Source organism: Dermochelys coriacea, chromosome 2 (assembly GCF_009764565.3).
Source record: "Dermochelys coriacea isolate rDerCor1 chromosome 2, rDerCor1.pri.v4, whole genome shotgun sequence".
NCBI lineage: Eukaryota > Metazoa > Chordata > Testudines > Dermochelyidae > Dermochelys > Dermochelys coriacea.
In genome coordinates, this window is record NC_050069.1 from 262,115,057 (window position 1) to 262,133,909 (window position 18,853).

An 18,853-nucleotide genomic window follows, 5' to 3' on the forward strand; every position below is an offset into this window, starting at 1 on the left:
CCAAGAAAATCTATCTAATCAGAGATAATTCCTGAGCATCCCCCCAAGTAGGCTGAGAAATGATCAATGAGACTCCAAGCCCTGGTTGGACCAATTGCTGCTTGTTAGAAGTGGGGATGAAAGCTAATAACATTGCAAACAAACTTCCTTTCTGTAATTCTCTCATGCGTATTCATTGTTTTGATGTTAGCTTTTTTAAAAACGAGTATCAAAATAGAGGTAGTAAACAAATGTAATTCAGTATGAAATCAATGATAAAATAAACCCAATGGATTAAACTCATCCCTTGTGTAACATCACTGAAGACAATAGAGTTACATCAGAGATGAATCAGACTCCATTTCATCTTTATAGTTTGTTGATGTAGATGACTTTGTTTCCAAAGGGCTCAGCTATATTCATATACACAGTCTCTGTCTCTCTCTTTCTTACTGCTTGATCTAAATACTAGTGAAGTAGGTGGAAAGACTCCCATTCGATTCAGTGAACTTTGGCTCAGGTCCTTATAGATAGGAAATACAGAGATCAAAGGGGAAAGAAAGCTAATGTTATTGTATAACTGTTTTTAAATCATTTCTTTGTTGCAATGAATGTACCAAGGGTATTGTACCAATTCCTGTTACATCAGGACTTTGGTTTTACAAATATAAGGCCTGATCCTAGAAACTCTTAAGCACAAGAGTAACTTTTACTTGCCTGAGTAGTCACATTCAGTTTACTCATGTGAATAAAATTCTTAAGTGTTTGCAGGATTGACCCATAGAATGTCCATTGAAAGGAATATTCTGTTTTTATACCAGCATTTCTAGCCATGAATTCTACATTTTGGGGGGAAATCCTCATTGTTTTTTGTCTCTGAACCAGTTCTTCAGTGGTTGCACACTGAGACTTCTGAAATCTATTCATATGCCATGAAGAGCTTTTTTGATTTCCACTTGTGATTTGCTTTCAATTAATCTTTTTCTAAAACAAGTGTTGATCAATGGCTACAAATATGGCACTGGGTCATTTCTAGAGCTCTTCAGTGTACCACCCTGACCAATGGGATAGGATATCTTATGCTACTAGTGTCCATTTGATCCCTTAGCTAGATTGGTCCATGGATATCTCACTGGCTCGGGGCACCCTCCTTACACCTGTGTATGGGCTGGCTAGACGTTGGGGCCCTGTGTGCAGAAGTAAACAATGATGGGTGTCTACTACTCCATTTCCACTATTACACCGTCCAGAGCAAGGGGTGGGTGGGGTTGATGTGCGGAAGCCATGGCACCATTCCCCCCCAGAGCACTGGCCAATGCAGCTAAACCAGAGCAAGAGGAGAAGAGGTGTCATAATTTGCTTGTGAAATAAGCCAGCAACAAACCATCAACTCCCTGAAGCAAAGGGGTTTAGTGAGGGGATTGTGACCCCCTGAGCCACAGTTCCTTCACAAAGATCCTTTGGGGCAGCTCAGCAATGTACTGCCCCTGACGACGGGCTGTGTCCTTGTGGCACAAGCTAGCCTTACATTTGCTTATTTGATGCAACTAAGCAATGCTTATGATTTAATTTATAATGCCTAGGGACCTATGAAGAGCAGGGTCTCCTGTGCTAGGCACTATAGAAACACAGAGGAGTACACAGAACTTATAACTTATCTTTACAAATGTAGGCTCAAAAATAACATGAATGTATTCCATGTCTCTAAGGTGCTTTATTAATGATGCCTATATCTCTCATAGTGCTTTGTGAAGGAAAGTCAATATGACTATCTATTAGATGGGGAAACTGAGGAGTAGAGACAAAGTGACTTGTCAAAGGTTGCCCAGTATGCTACTAGCAGAACTGGGGATAGAACCCACATTACTAGAATCAGGGTTCAATACACTATCCACTAGGCTGCTTTACCACAGTAGCAGCATGTGTCATTAATCTTATTTCTTCAGAGTTAAATAGCCAGCATCTATTTTTAAAGCCATCAGTCTACATTTCTTTTTCTCCAGCATCACAAGTTCAGGTCTCCTACTCCTTTTGCTTGATTAATTTTTAGTTCATTGCATACTAAACAAAAATATGCCTGCCTTCCTAGAAGTTCGAGGAGTCCCAGTTGCTTGGTTCTCTGGGATTTCTGGGTTTTGATTCTAAAAATTCATTTGTCTTTCTCATGCTCTCTGCCTGGCTTCTAGGTTTTGTGATATCCATCAGTGTGTGCCAGAATTGCAGATATCACTGGGGTTTTTGGGGAAACTGCAACTGGTCTGTCTGGGAGCAGCAAATAGCCTCAAGGCAAAAGAAGTAAAATCAGAGAAGGTGTGACCCTCTTGTCGCATTTTGGGGGTTCAGCTCATAGAAGTGCAGGGGTGTATTACTGCCTGTATCCCTTGGTGCCTTAAATGCTCCGCTGTTGTGGCTCACAGCTTAGACACCAATAGCCAGTGGACAAAAACAGTTCCTTGAGCATCTGGTTCAGAGCTCTGCAGCCCTGGTTCAGCGTTCTGACCCCAGCAGCCTGCCAACAACATAGGAGCCCCACCAGGGTCTTCATCAATTGTGGTTACTACTTGCAGGGTGACCCCAACACACTCCCCACCCTGGATTTTCCCCAAACCTTCTGCCCTGAAGTATCCAACCCGCTCATGGAACACTCAGAGAATTCATAAGGTTTGTTGCATGTTTAAAGAGACCAAAGTTACACCTGGGAAACTCATGCTTCCATTACTGTGTACATTTTGTGGTGCTGTTTGGTCATACTTGGGAGGCTAGGGACATAGCATTCCTATGCATGAGTGTCATTCAGTGAACTGAGAAGTGTCAGGCATGCTGGGCTTAATCTGTGATTTCCAGAGACCTTCCGGGAAATTCTCAGCCTGGAAACAGAATTAGATGATATAGCCCATCTCAGTATAACTCATTTAAACACTGGCACCTCTTTTGCAGTGCATCCCAAACATTGTGTTATTTTCCTAAAGTAAAGGCAGCGTTCCATATAAAGGCAGTGTGTCCTAGGGGATAGCACACTGCACTGGGACTCAGACCTGGGTTCTCTGCTCAGCTTTGTCCCTGGTGTTCCGTGTGACCTTGGCAAGTCACCTCTCTGTAATGTGGCACTATGTGAAAACCTAGTAGGGAACTTTTAGTTCATACCAGCAGGGTCTACACGGACCTGTTAGCATACAAGCCTGTTTGTCAGCCTGGGATAGAATTTTGTGTTTGACCTTTGATACTCTTATATCCTTAGTAATATGTGTGAACAAAGAACAAAGACACTGTGTGTGTTGCCTCTGCCTGGCCAGATGGGTCTGTGAGTACAATGGGGAGAGATAAGGGACAGAGTAGTTAAAGTGTTACAGGGCAGGGTGGGAGTGTAATATATATGAGTACACTTTAAGATTGCCTCAACCCCTTTCTCAAGGCATGGTCAAGCAATCAGGCGGGAGGGGCAAAGAGGGATGGGGGGAAGGTATAAAACACTAAAAGACCAAAGAAATGTCTGTCCCTGACTGTTGCACAACCTCACTCCTCACCCCTCCGATGGGGTACAAAAGGCATGGGACTGTGGGCGTGCATTGCAGGTAAATTTGGGCCTGCCAAGAATGGGGAACAGGGGACACAGGCAAGGCTCTGCAGCATCAGAGCTGGAACTGGAACACTGGGAAACAGACTCTACCAACGTGTAGAGCTATGGATATGCTTGCTTGGAACTAACCCCAATAAACATCACATTGCCTGCACTTTGGACTTCTGGTCTTCTGCTTTCTGTCTGTGTGACAGGAACCAGGGGAGGGGGTGAAGGGAAAGCCCTCTCAAAGGACCAATTAATGTCTAACCTGTTAATGTGCTTTAGAAATCACACTCCTGTACTCTGCATTACTGCCCTGCATATACAAACCCCTGGTGACTTCCTTTTCTCTCTTCCTTTGCAGTGTGTCCTACTCTGGACTTCTGTTGAGATATAAAGACAGTGGCTAGTACCAGGAGAGATGTGATCAACACAACTCAGTTTAGCTGGGATTGCATTTCATTTTGGCTGCAAAACCATCTTGTAGCCGTGGGAGAAGAGAGGAAAGGAGGAAACAGGGCTTCACAGCCACAGAAGTATTTACCTGGCTGAAAACTAGAAGAAAGAGGTAGATTCAGTGACATGCCCAAGGTTACACAAGAGTAAATGGCAGTACTGGGAACTGACCCTAAGGCTTCTGAGTCCCCATTTACTGATTTAACCACTAGATGATCCTTCCCCTATGATTCAGACTCCATAAAAGCAGTGTATTAGAAGTGGATAGCAGGAAAAATAAAACAGATGACATTCCTTGCAATAATTAACTTCCATTGTAATCCTGTTGTTTAGCTTTAGGTCTTCTGCACTGGGCAGTGAGTTTACAGTGTATTTATTTCACCTTCCAGGGCGGTTTTCCCCCCTAGAGGAGGATCTCAAGATTTACTGGTTTTCCCATGAACTCAGGATAGACTGGTGTATTTGTAATGGTTCTGCTTTCTGCCTTTCAGATCACAGCGACACACTCAGACTGCATCATCAGAAAGGAGCAGGAGGCCTGTCTGGAGAAAATCAAAAGAGCAAGTGCCCTCAATCCACTGAATGAGTCCTCCCCAGGTGAGTTCCAGTCTGGTATGGATATGTATGTTGAACGAATGCTTTCTAGAGTTTCCCTCTTATTACACATGTGATCTACCATGTGACAAACAGAATATTGATACCAAAGGCATACTAGAAGATGATTTAGAATTAAAGTTAAATTACCTAGGATAAACATTATAAGAGCAATTAACTGTCATGCTTCAGGGCAAATGCTGATAACCAGCCAAGGTCAGGAATATACTTCCTTCCATAGTACAGTATGACACAATGAGGTATATTTATGGGACTGATCCAGAGCCCATAGAAGTCACTGGAAAGACTTTTCAATAGGCATTGACTGGATCAGGCCCTTTGGGGTTTTACACCTTCATTTGGAGTATCTGACATCAGCCACTGATGGAAGTTGTATACGAGAGCGTTGGTGTCTTCTGGAATGGCAGTTCCTATGTTCCTGTCTTCATTTCAGTAATAATTTGCGCCAGTTGAACCCTGATCAAAGGACCTCAAAAGTGCTTTACAGACATTAATCATATGCTACCGTGATGAGTGCCAGGTTGATAGACAGAATCCTCCCACTATCTCAGAGCCACAGACAGAAAAACTGAGGCAATGCAGAGGTGCTGCGCACCGTCTCCCTCTCATTGACTTCAGTGGGAGCTCTGGATGCTCTGAAAGTCAGGCCCTAAATGACTCATCTCAGCAAGTCACCAGCGAAGCGTTCCTGGAAGCCAGGCGTCAATTCTAGGGCTCCAGCCAAACTCCCTATGGTGGAATTTGGGGTGCAGGGGTGTAAAGGCTGCACAAAATTGGCCAAACTGGGTGATAGGGTGAAATCCTGACTGTGCAACCTCTGCCTGGCCATGTTTTTCACCCTGAAAACAAGGGGGAGGATGCAGGAGCCTCTATGTCCACTCTGTGCCACCAGAACACTCCCTAAAGTGGGGATGCTCCTCCCATGGACCGTTCAGATGGCTTTGTGGGCTGAAATCTGCCAAGGGCACAATGCAAAGTGACCACGCTGGAGGCTTGCAAAGTGGCTCGTGCAGCAGCGGCCGGACCCTGCTGTCTAGTGCCTCGTGAATGAATCAAACCGTTTGATGGAACCAGGGAGAGCGCACAGGTCAGGCCTTTCCTTTTAGCCACAGGCTTCTCTAGTTGTTTCTGAGTGCTGCCCCTTCGGTCGTAGATGAGCTTCTCAATCATAAATCTGGGCAAGGGGAAGGATCATAGAATCATAGAATATCAGGGTTGGAAGGGACCTCAGGAGGTCATCTAGTCCAACCCCCCACTCAAAGCAGGACCAATCCCCAATTTTTGCCCCGGATCCCTAAATGGCCCCCTCAAGGATTGAACTCACAACCCTGGGTTTAGCTTTCCCTGCAGAGCTATGTCAGCAGCTGATTGTGACTCTTGTTACTTGTTATTAATGATGAACCAATCGGCTGTTGTTCGGATTCAGGAATTCAGAGAGCTTAGGGGCCATTGGATCAGCTGACCAGCACAGGCCAGAGAATGTCACCCAGTTGCCCCTAGTTCCTGGATCCTGACACTCAGATCCTTGAACATACACACCAGTGTAACAGGCTGTGCCCCCAGGCAGAGTTACAACTGAAGCAAATAGCAATGTAGCTGGGGTAGCCACCTGAGTCTGTACCTGTGTGGACCCCTTGGGTCCAGGACTAGCCTGAGCCACCACCCCTATGGCCCCGGTTACATGGCTGTTTTCAGCGTGCTCACTCAAGGAGAGCTACCGTGGGTACATCTACACAAGCTTGGCGTCACACCCTCAGTTCCGAGTGTAGGCCTGACCGTCGGGTACCGCTCCACTGCAAATGACACCATGGTTGTCTCATGGTCGGCATATCTGCGCTCGCTTCAATCTAGCTGGTGCAGGTAACAATAGCAGTGAAGGCGTGGTGGCATGGACCCTGGTGGTGGCTAGCAACCTGAGTACATACACACAATCCCCAGTGGGCTTGTACTTGGGTAGCTAGCCCACCACTGTTACCTATGCCAGCTTGATTAATGCTTAGGGGAGGGGGGTGCTTGCCTACCCTCGCTGCAGTCACACCTTCCTTTGCAGTGTCAGTGGGTTTATTCCCTGCTCGGCTGCCTGCTAGCCGATAGTCGGGGCAGATTGTAAAGCCATAATCTAGACCTATCTGATTCATCCAGCCTTGTATGGTAAGTATTTCAAACCAGACTTTGCCACCCTTATTCGTATTGAGTACTCCCTTATTCCACAAAGATTCCTACTGCAATCAGTAAGGCCATGGGTGGGGTAAAGCAATATTCAGCGTCATCGAACCTGGCCTTTCATTAACAGTTATCAACAGTATCATATTAAAGACAGGCCCATTTCAGTTCTCGCTGCTCTGAAACTCCCTGCATGGAGATACCTGCCTGCAGGTGAAGGTGACCGGGGGCATTTGCAGTATGTTTTCTTCTTTGATTGGTTCCTTTCCCTTTCACCCACCTCAGCCAACCTGTTCTTCAGCTGGGAGAATGTGCTGCGCTCTCTTTAGTGGGCTAAAAAAATAAGGCTTATTAAAAGTGACAGCTGCTGGAGAAATGGACTGTTAGCTTGTTTCCTTTGGAAAACTGAGCAGCATAGAAAACACCTATGTGCTTGTCAGAGGCAGATGAGAGAAGGAAGAAATGCATTCTGACTGGTAAATAAACAGAGAAGGAGGCGAGGGACAGAAACCTAGGTATATCCTTTGACTTCCCATCCAAACAAAGCCACGGAACAAAATCTATTTCACAAGTAATCCTCTATTGAAGGAAATCTCTCTTCCTGGAGGGGCCAAGTATAAGGTCCTCGAGGCAGGAGCTGAGTTAGTGGGCAGAGGGGCAATTTATTTCATTACTCCTTTGTTCTGTGTTTATACAGCACCTAGCGCGCAGTGGGGTTCTGGTCCATGACTGGGGTTGCCATGATGCAAATAAGTAATGGGAAGTACTCTATCATTCTTGATGGACCTGTTCCTTCCAACCCATCCTCATGCTTTAAATCCTTTCCCTCAAGTAAATGAATCCCACAGAAGTCAATGGGGGCTCTTTCTGCATGCTCCAGACCTCTCATATTAGCTCAGTTCTTCCTCACTTTGCCGCCTGCTGTGTTTGGCTCCTGCTTCCAGATTTGCAGAGGAATTGGCTCCCCAGCTGGTCCTTAGGGCTGCACTATGTGCACAATGCTCACGCTGCAGCTATAGCTACAGAGCCTTCAGATTAATGCTAACAATATTCTACAAAGCAGCCAGCCTGCGGACGCATTCGTGCCTTGGTACAGCAGATTTCCCCCCTCCTCTGTGTTGTGTTTGCTGTTGTTTTGTTCTCCGCCTTGTTGTATTTTTCTTCCTTCCACTGCTTTGTGGTGTCTGTTAGTACCTGGGAAACAATGGAGCTTTTCATGTTTATTTTACAGCCCCTCCACAATCGCTGCTTCCTCTTAAGTGTTTTCAGGCTTTCATAAGAAGGAAAATAAGGGCAAAATATGGACCACATCCCCACAATCCTGGCCTCCCATGTGCAAAGCCTGAATAAAAGGAGATGCATACACAGATTTTGAGCAAGGGCCAGAATCCTCCTTTCATGGGCCATGGAGAGAAAGAAAATGTTACAGGGAAAAACGATGTAGGAGAATGAATGGGAGGAGACAGGAGAGAAGGAAGGGCGGTCGTGCACAGCAATGAGACCAGATGCTCTCCTACACCGATATCTCCGTGATTTTCTGCCATGTTCCAGCCTCAGTCCTAGAGTAGATTAGAGCAGCTTCTAGGCTGCTCTAACCTATGATAGCTGGCAACAGTCTAAAGTCCACTGACTCCACCCCATCATCCCCTCAGTACACTAGCTGAGAATTGGCAATGCACATCTGCAATCTGGCCAAGCCCCCTCCTGCTCCCAGCATTCTCTGTCCCATCCCCATCACACCTGGGAGTTAATGGGGATGGCGCAGGAGTTGCCTAAATTGTCTGTACAGCAACTGAAATGTTCCCCTTGCCAGGGAAATTCTCAGCAGGCCAGGTGCAGATAGCATCTGTCCCCTTTTTGCTGCCAGAGTTGGAACAAATGGGCTCGAGCACATGAGAGAGTCTGGCCCATGATTCCCGCTGCAAGACATTTTAAAATCTAAGGGCCAAATCCTGTGTCCTTTACTCACATAACAATCCCATTTGCTACAATGGAAACACTCATGTGAGTATGGGCTGCAGTACAGATCCCTTAGGAGGTGAGTTCAATAGGGGTTGATGATGCTCAGCACTTCACTGGTTTGATCCCTTAGTTTTGTAATTACAGTTTCTGAAAGACAGTTCCTTGGTCTACCATCTCAATAATGCAGGTCTGTTCTGGCCCCACAGTGCACTGGATTCCATCTTTGTAGGGCAATGCCCTGTCTCCACGGACCTGCCATTCCAGGCAGGGATCTACACTCTGCCCGTAGTATAATAGTCATGATACTTGCATTTCTGCAGTGTCCTTTGTACTAAGATCTCAGAGGGTTTTATGACTGTTGTATAATAATATCTAGCTCTTATAGAGTGTTTTTCATCAGTAGAGCTCAAAGCACTTCACAAAGAAAGTCCATATCATTATCCCCATTTTACAACTGGGGAAACTGAGGCACGGGGCCATAACTTGACCAAGGTCACCCAGCAGGCCCGTGGAAGAGCTGAGAGTAAAATCCAGGTCTCCAGTCTAGTGCAGGGCAGCACATCTGGCTCCGACTGGGCGGTGCGGCTCCAAACATGCTGCTCTGAGCAGCATGGTAAGGGGGCCGGGGCTGGAGGGTTGGATATGGGGCGGGGGGCAGTCAGGGGACAGGGAGCAGGAAGCAGTTGGATAGGGCAGGATTTCGAGGTGGGCAGGGGACGGGGAACTGGGGGGGAGTGGATAGGGGGTGGGGGCCTGTCTGGGGGCAGGGGTGTGGATAGGCATTGGGGCAGTCAGGAGACAGGGAGAAGGGGGGGTTGAATAGGGGTGGGGTCCCGGGGGACAGTAAGGGGTAGGGGTCCTGGGAGGGGGCAGTTAGCGGACAAGGAGCAAGGGGTGTTGGATGGATCAGGGATTCTCAGGGGGGCAGTCAGGGGGTGGGAAGTGGGAGGGGTCAGATAGGGGACAGGGTGTTTGGGGGGCATAGCCTTCCCTACCTGGCCCTCCATACAGTTTTGCACTCTGATGTGGCCCTCAGGCCAAAAAGTTTGCCCATACCTGGTCTAGACAGTTGGGTTAGGAAGAAACATTCCATATGGACTGGTTATCCCATAACTGCCTCCTGGGGTTTTTACTGCACCTTCCTCTGAAGCATGAGACGCTGACCACTCCTGGTTTCAGAGTAGCAGCCGTGTTAGTCTGTATTCGCAAAAAATAAAAGGAGGACTTGTGGCACCTTAAAGACTAACAAATTGATTTGAGCATAAGCTTTTGTGAGCTACAGCTCACTTCACTGGGCTAGATGGACAATAGGTCTGAGCCAATGTGGCAAATCTTATGTTCCTGAGTATTGCATTAACATCTAGTGGCCCCACTCACTGTCAGAACCCCATTTTGTGATGGACTGTAAGACTACTCCCGTGTCAAATCGCCTACTGTCTGAATAGACAAGACATGGAATATTATTATTCCCATTTTACAGCTGGAGGATTGAGGCACAGAGAAATGATGTGACTTGCCCAAGATTGCACAGAGTGTCTCTGGCAGTGAATGGAACTAAACCCAGATCTCACGAGTCCCATTCCCTAACCACAAGATGATCATCCCTCTCGATTTCACTAACCCTTTTGTCAATTGTCTTCCATGGCACCTGCGTTGTTGCCATTGTTTTAGCAAGATGCCATTACAAACAAGTGGAACGTATGGGCATGCCGGTACACTCTGGATACAAGAGGAACATTCTACTTGCACATATTTAGTATGATCAGCCTCCACGCTGATATATTCCGCATGGATACACTAGGTTTGTTCCATAGGAACGTAGGAATTCCCATTCCAGATCAGACCAGTGGCCCATCTAGTCCAGTAGCCTGTCTCCAATAGTGGCCAGTGCCAGATGTGTCAGAGGAAGATGCAATAATCTCCTGAATGGAGAATTACGGAATAACCTTCCCACAGAGGAAGTTTCTTCTTACCCTCATCAGCATAGCAGGTACATGCTGCTGGTGCAATCAGCAGCCCTCTAGTGGATAGCATGGAATCTCTCATTTGACCCTCTCCACCTCTAAAATAAATCTAAGTGCTATTGTCCTTTGGACATTTGCCAGAGTTTAATTTAATTGAGCCAGCGGAGGAAACAAAAGAAGTTGTATTTCAGTGGCCAAGAGCCTGAAACCACCATCTAACTGGAAAATACAAGTGTGAAAAAGATGATTCTGTATTACAGAGTTTATTATACTATGTCCTGACCCCAGGGTCTTGAGCTTGGGTCCTGACAGTTCATGGGAGCAGCCACACTCCAACCTTCCACCTGCCACCCTAGGAGCCATGAAGCCCAGCTCCACTGTGAGGCTCTGCCCCCGAGTTCCAATTGGCAGAGTCCCAGAACAGCTGATTAGCCAGCTGGCCCTACTTAAACCAGCAGCAGGAACAGGGCTTCACCCTGCACTGGACTATGTGCTTCTGGCTCTTGTTTGACTTCCTGGCATCCCAGCCTGTCTTAACTCCTGGCATCTGACTTTGAGGTTCCTGACTTCCAGTGTGTCTCATGGCCCTGACTCTGGTTCCTCCTGACTTGTGGTTCATGATCTCCAGTTTCTCTCTTGCTTCTGACCTCCTGGTATCCTGACCCAGCTGCCTCTTGACACCTGTCTTGTCACAGCAGACTCTGGCTCTGACTCCTAGGTCTGGCTGCCCACAACCTGGCTGTGACCTAACAATACTTACATGGTGCTATCAAACGGAGACTGATTAAGCCCTATGCTCTCTTGGGAGGTAGGTTATTATTATCCTCCCTTAACAGATGGGGGAAATGAAGGTAAAAATGGTTCAAGTGACTTGGCCAAGGTCACACAGTAGGGCATTAGCAAAGGAAGGATTAGACATTGGGAATTCCTGGTTTCCAGTGTCTCTGACCCAGTAGACAAGCTCTTCTGGTTTGGTTCTGAACAGGAACCAGGGGCTCAGCCTGACTTTTTGCTGGGCAACTTAGGTACTATGGGACCAGATCTGCCACTGGTGTAAACTGGCAGAAATCCATTAGTGGAGCTGTGCCAGTGTGCAGTGGTTGAGGATTTCACCCGGTGTATTTAAAAAAGAATCTAGGCCCTTTGGAGCCAATGTGCACTAGCTTTGCACTGATCTTCAGGTGTATGCCGGGTATGCCTGCAGTCAAACTGCCATGAGCTGCCATGTCAGGAAAGGTCAGTCCTTGGGTGACTGACGGACAGTAAAACCTAGTAGATGCAGGGAGTAGAGATGTTCACTGTTGGTATTGGGAAGCATGGGTGTGGTGGAAGAGCTGTCTTTCAGATGCAGTGTGAACGGGAGATCCTGGCCACTTATGGTAGTCCTCTGGCCCAGTGCGCAATTTGAGAGAAGGAGTGTTAAAGCTGATAGTTGGGCCAAATTCAAATTGGGGTGACTATATTTTGTCTAGTACCTACATTTTTCCTTGCCTACAGTATTGCTCTTCACGTCCTATCCGAGGCTGTACTGCATTCACTGCAGAGGTGCACATATTTCAGTGGAGTGTTAAATGATCCCCATGCAAGTAGACCTTGGTTTTAGGAAGGTCCCAAGGGATATCTGGAACCTTTGGAAAATAAATGGGGGAGGTGTCCAGTGGAAATGGTATAAAAACGCAACCATGTAAACATGTTCTTTGGTTACTCAAGAGATCAGCTCCCTGGGTGTATTCTGTGTCACAGCTGCTTTATTTTCTGACACAACAAAGTCTGGAGCACTTCCCAGTCCTGTTAGCCCTGCAGAGCCAACCAGAGCTATGGGGAAGTGAGCTGGACTCTATTCTGACTTGTGCCTCACCAACAGAACTGTTAACCAAGTCCCTAGTGCAGAATCTCTTACTGCAGGTGATGGTGCATGAGCCAGAAAGACTTATGTTCCTGATTGCAATTGCCATCATCATGGCAAGTCCCAAAGGGACATAGATTCTTTGCAGACTCAGAACCACCCAGATCGATCTCTAGCAAGGCCCTGAAGATGGTCTGGCTGGATATTTAGTTTATGCTCATTGTTGGCAATTTTCTCACACCACTAAAGTTTTTGGTGACCGTGTGATGGCCGGCCATGTGATCCCCAGCCCTGGAGTGCGTTCCTTGGTAAACGTGTTTTGTAATTCATTAGCCCTCCATCCTAATAAAAACAATTGGCAGCAAATACAAGCCCAGACAAACCCTAGATTTTACTTGTAAATTGAACCCTTGGATGAAGAGTCCTGTGCCAGTAAGCTCTTTGGGAGGGGGACTATCTTTTTGTTTTGGGTTCATACCGCCCCTACTACAATGGGGTCCCAGTCCATGGTGGGGTGCTCCTAGGTGCTACTTTAATACAGGGGATTAATAAGAATGTGTGAAAGCCACAATGTTATTTTACAGAGTCTCTTTTGAGACGATTTCTGCACTTTAAGAGGCAATGAATAACAGAGGCATTTCAGGGTGGTTTAGCAAGAAAGGTGCACAATTACTCCAAGCCAAAATGTATTAGAAGTTTTTTGTTAGAAAAGATTACACCAGGACAAAGAGAGGACCATGCATTAGTGCAGATGCTATTTATCTCTGACTGAATGAGCATGTAAAGGCAAAAGGGCTAAGGAAACAGGAGGCACCAATGTATATGCTAATGATTCATGAGGACAATACAAATATTGACCTTTTCAGTAATATCTTGGGCTCTTCCTTTTCTTCTGCACACGCAGTGTACTAAGAGTAATGGAATTGTATGGCTACAGGAAGACAGATACTGAGAGAGTTTTAGCGGTCAGTGAGGAGCTGTATTACAATGGTTTTGGTTTCTTAACATGTTCCTATATAGGGCCAGATTCCCTACTGTGTTACAGTCCCTTTGTGCCGCTCTGGTGGCATGAAGGAGCTATACTCTGGCTGCAGATTTCCAGCTGAGAATTCTCCATATAAAGACACTCCCCGTTGTTCGTAACTGGGTGGTATACCTGTCCCTTTTCCCCACTACATAGGGGTGGTGTTGGGGGTAGGAGTGGGTGAGGAGGAAGAATGGCAGAATTCCACCAGCATGGACCCCATAGGAATCCTACATCCGTGTTGAAACTTAGATCCATCCCTAGATAGTTCTAGGTAGTCTCAGGGTTCACATCTGCCCTGAAGATGAAGGAACTGTAACCAGCTGCCTAGGCCGGAGCTCTGGTTCAGGAGAGAAGTTGACGAATCAAGTTCAGAATGAGCAGAGAATGGTGTGAACTAGTGAGCTGAACTGATGTCTGGAACCCGGAATCTGAGTAATTGGTTTTAACATCATGAGTTTGGGATGGGTGGCAAAGCGAATGATGGTATGATGGTTATCCTAACATTGGCTGGATCACACAGCACAGTGCAACCGTTGCCTCAGTTGGTGTAAATGAGCGTAGCTCTGTTGAAGTCAATAAATCTACTCTCATTTACACCAGCTGAGGATCTGGCCTGTGTATTCTGTATATGACACGTTACAGAAAAAGTATTTTAGGATAGAACTGTTTTTGTATTCCTCCAAAGCCAGAGGAGGAAGGATACAAAAGTAACCCCAATATTTTTAAAGTTATTTTAAAACATTTCTAAAGGTATTTTCTGTAACATTACTGGCAAATACAGAGTCCTTTTTTTCAAACATCTGTTCAAAGATCCACAATTAGTATTATCATGCCCTGGAAGTCAGACCTGTGAAATTTGAAACCCCTGTTCTTAACTGATCCAACTTTGGGAGGAAATAAGAAAACATGGATGTGATATCTGCTTTTTAGTGTAAAACTGGCAGCTGTTAATTGCTTCTGTTTGGAATACTAGAAGTCATTCTAGTGAAGGTAGATTTGTGGGATGAGTGCATGATTGCAGGATCAAGCCTGAATCTGTTCAGTGCACGGAGCTTCTCTTTTCTGCATTGGGGATGCTGTACAGGAAGGATCATGTCCTAAAATTGTGCAAAAAAGCAATTTGTTACTTGCTGAAAACATGCTAGTTCATCATACTGAAACATTCTGCATTTGCATAAATAAAGCTCTTTATCCATTGGTGTTATCAGTGGATTAATGGCATGTGTTTGTGTGGGTATGTGTATAACCTGTAAGTTCTTGATAAAATAGCTGCAATTACTATTCGCTATCTTGTGCCTTTAAAGAGAGACATGGGTTTACATTCATTCTGCTCTTTTGTTTCAATACCAGGTGACAGAGCCTCATCTCAGTAGGCAGCGATAGAAGGCCCCAGTTCAGCAGCGTAGTTAATCATATGGTTAGCTTTAAGTAGGTGTGTAAGTCCCATTGATTTCCATGAACGCAGGCATGTTTTTAAACTTCCAGTGAGGTCAATGAGATTTCAGCACATTCTTGAATTTAACCAGATGATTAGGGACTTTCCTGAATCAAGCCCAAAGCACCTGCCTCCCTGTACATCAAGAGAAGGGTATTACTCCTGCAAGATTTGTAGGATGCCGTTCATTATGATTCAATAACTGTTTTAATTGGCGTGCCACCTCTATCAATTAGTTATTAGACCTCAAAAGAAATGTTTTAATCAGTGGAAAGTGCCTTGCTTGTCAGTACTTCTTTTGGAGAACCTGGGGACAAACCCTCATTATTCAAATATCAATTTTTGTCTGAAGAATAACTCAAGACAATAAAAGCAAAGTAGGTATGGCCCTATTTTGGAAGTTGAAGTTGGACTTAATAGTACAAAGATCTTGTGCTGGCTCTCTGCACAGGGCTGCATATCCCCTCAAGGTAAATTCAGATAATGAAAGAACAAACATGCTACATCACCAAATGCACCATGTCCATTTATTAGGATCATTCCCATTAACTTTTAATTATATATGATGATGACAATATTGCAGTAAACATTAAGTAACATCTTTTTTTTTTAAGAAATGACACAATTATAATATTAGAATTGGCTAATTATTGTTAATTTGTATTACCGTAGAGCCTAGAGGTCCCAGTGATGGACCAGGCCCCGTTGTGCTAGGTGCTGTACATACAATAAATGGACTGCCCCTGCCCTGAGCAATTGACACAATCAAAGGTTGAACTTATACTACAGTTTTGCTGGTACAGTTTTACTGGCAAAACCCTCCTTGTGTAGAGGCCGCATGTTCCACTCAAAAAATGATTTTGCTAAAGTAGGGTATACCAGTTCAGTGAGCAAACTAAACTGTATCAGCAAAAGGACTTCTATACCAATGCAACTTCAACTACACCAGGGATTTTGCCAGTATAGACTTGTTTCGGGAGGGGGTGCGTGGAGGAGAGGGGGAATCTCACTGTTAACAGACATTGCTAAGATAGCAAAAACTTCTAGTGTGGTCCTGGCCTAAGTATAAGATAACATATGGCTACGAAGATGGGGAAGCATGAGGAAACAATGAAATGATATCGGTCAGCATAGTCAACAGTGGTCACAGCACACCAGCTGCCTAAGCACAGTCAAGTATGCTGTAGACATCACGGCAGAGGAGAGTTTAAAGGTGTTACAGCCCTTGCCATCCTATCTTTGCTGAGAACAAAGCAGAGGGTGATCATTTTTGCATACAAATTATAAACCATGTGGGATAGTGAAATTCTAGTGTAATCACTTCTCCAGCTGAGTGGTCTGACACTGGTGTAACTCACTGGTTTACAGTAGAATACATGACATCAAAGTATGATTTGTATTACCATAAAGCCTAGGGGTCCCAGTGATGGATCAGGAGCCCACTAAGGTAGGCGCTGTGCAAACACAGAACAAAAAGACCATCCCTGCCCCAAAGAGCTTCCAATCTCAGTATAAAACAAGAGACCATAGAAGAATAGAGACAGACGGATGGGGGAAGAGAAGGAAACAGTACTGATCAGGATGATAGGCTGTGGTCTGGGCACACCAGCCACCTGACCATTGTCAAGATGTTTTTTGTAGGTGTCCCAGCAAAGGATTGTTTTAAGGAGGGGTTTGAAGATGGACAAATAAGTGGTTTTGTGGAAGTTTATGCAGAGGGCCTCTTGAGCACGAGGGGCAGCATAGGAGAAAGCTGGAAGCTGCTTGTTGGAAAATGTAACAAGTGAGTGATGGAGGATGGTGTCATGGGCCTGTCAGAGGTGGAAGCCGACATTTTGATAAGGAATGTCACTATGATAGCTAGTGTGGGGATAGACTGTAAAGGGCCTTGAAAGGGAAGACAAATAAGATTCCTTGAGGGTTTTTTTCCATAATAGTGGGCCTAGTTTTCAGAACACCAGACCCACACAGCACACTCAGATGTCTGTGACTGTGTGCATGAGTTGTATGAATCATGACAGTGACAGCACATCAGGAAGCAGTTTGACACCACTCTTCATTTGTGTGAGCAACTCCCGGATTTGTGCAACAGCTGTGCATGAGAATTAGACATGCAATGGTGGCCCTTTCCCATTTGTGTTGTGAGAGTCAGGCTCATTGGGTTGATGATTTCACTCTTGTTGACATTATTTTATCTCTTGTTTAGGTGGATGGTGACTAAAACTGCCTTATTTTATAGTTTAGTTTCTTGTTCGGAGCTGCAGCCACTGCGTCTTAATAACTTCCTTAAAACGTTAAGACAAGATCTTCATTCTATTCAATTGCATGATCAGTAATAGTATATGTAGTTGATTGCATGTAATAATTTGGCAGACTTTGCATATTGATTTTTCTTCAGCAAAATTGACTTACCAAAGCAAGAACTATGTGTGACAAAGCTCTGTCCTTGCCTCCATGAGTCCCATGTTTCCTGGCGGATTTTGCTAGCCTCAGAGGCTCACTGTGACCCTCCACGTAACCCTTCTTTCTCTAGAGACAAGGGTCACAGTCTACTGAGCCATTTTCATCATAAGCCAGCGAGGGAGATGAGGAGAAGTTATCCTTCCTGGCACAGTCTCTGTTGTCTCCCAGTCTCAGTGATTAATCAGGGGCAAAGGTGGGGGGGGGAGCCTGGGCCCACCCTTTACTCCAGGCTCTAGCCCAGGGACCCTAATAGTATCAGCTATGGTAGCTGACCTTTTAGAAACATGACATGTACAATTCCCTGCGCTACTACCCCCACAGCAGCCCTCATTTCTTCAAGCTCCACTTCACCTTACCTCAGGGCCTCCTTCCTTGTGCCTGATATGGTGTGTATTACTCAGCCTCTCCAACAGCACAACTTCCTCCCACAACTCCTGTCATGCACACCCACCTGACTAACTGGGAGACTTTTAACTAGTTTCAGCCAGCCCTTGATTGGCTTCAGGTGTCCCAATCAACCTAGCCTTGTCCCTGCCTTCTGGAAAGTTCTTAATTGGCCCCAGGTGTCTTAATTGGCCTGGAGCAGCTGCCATTTCACTTATCCAGTTACCAGGGATTTGTTTAGCCTGGAGTGAATCTCTCCCTCTCCCTCTCTGCTCTTCCATAGCCTTCTAGCTTGGAAGGAGGGGGGAAGCTGTTACTCCTGCTGCTGCTAGGCCCTAAGCTCTCCCTGCTGCTCCAGCTGCTCCCCTGGCTGAGCCAGACACTCCTCTCCCCTGTTCTCTGCTACCTGGTTGCTGGACCCCCCATTCTCGGGTGCTGCTACTGCTCCAACTGCAGCCCGGGGGGGGGGGGGCTGCTAGCCCACTCCCCAGAGAGGCAGACTGAGGGACCCCAGCCACTGCTGTTGTGGACACCACCACCACCACCTTAGAGAGGTCCTTTCTGCCTGCGTGGACCACCACCTGGAGTTCCTGGAGCTGCTGCTGCTGTGGAGTCTGCTGGCTGGAGCTGCTGAAGCCCGAGGAGGAGGAGAAGAGGACCATCTACCAGTGGGGAAGCACCTAGAGACTTTGCAGACCACCGTGCAGGGGGCCTAAGACTGAGAAATTTTCAAACTGTGCTCTTGTGGTGGGGGTCTTGACTGTGTTTCCAGGGACACAGGGGGTATGGCGTGGAGCTGCCCCCCAATCCATCTGTGTGTCTTCCCAACCCCCACCACTACTACCACCACCACTGCCCCCTCCACCGCCCCCACTGGCTGTATACCATCTGCCTCAACTCCTGCCTCTGGACTCAGCTGCTTGCTTGGCTTGCCATGCCCTATTTCCACCCTTTGGGCCAGAAGCAGCAGCCAGCTTAAAAAGACTTGTGCAAGCGCACG

The 18,853-nt window shown here is 46.2% G+C and overlaps 1 protein-coding gene across 9 annotated transcripts in view; it reads left to right on the forward strand.

Annotated features, from left to right (window-relative positions):
* The window catches only part of ADCYAP1R1 (ADCYAP receptor type I), a 188,867-nt gene that overhangs the window by 53,204 nt on the left and 116,810 nt on the right, over nt 1–18,853 (forward strand). For all 9 annotated transcript variants that reach the window (XM_038391727.2, XM_038391730.2, XM_038391729.2 and 6 more), the window contains one exon: nt 4,486–4,591. In XM_038391727.2, coding sequence (XP_038247655.1) covers nt 4,486–4,591 — 106 coding nt within the window. The remainder of the gene's footprint in view (nt 1–4,485; nt 4,592–18,853) is intronic.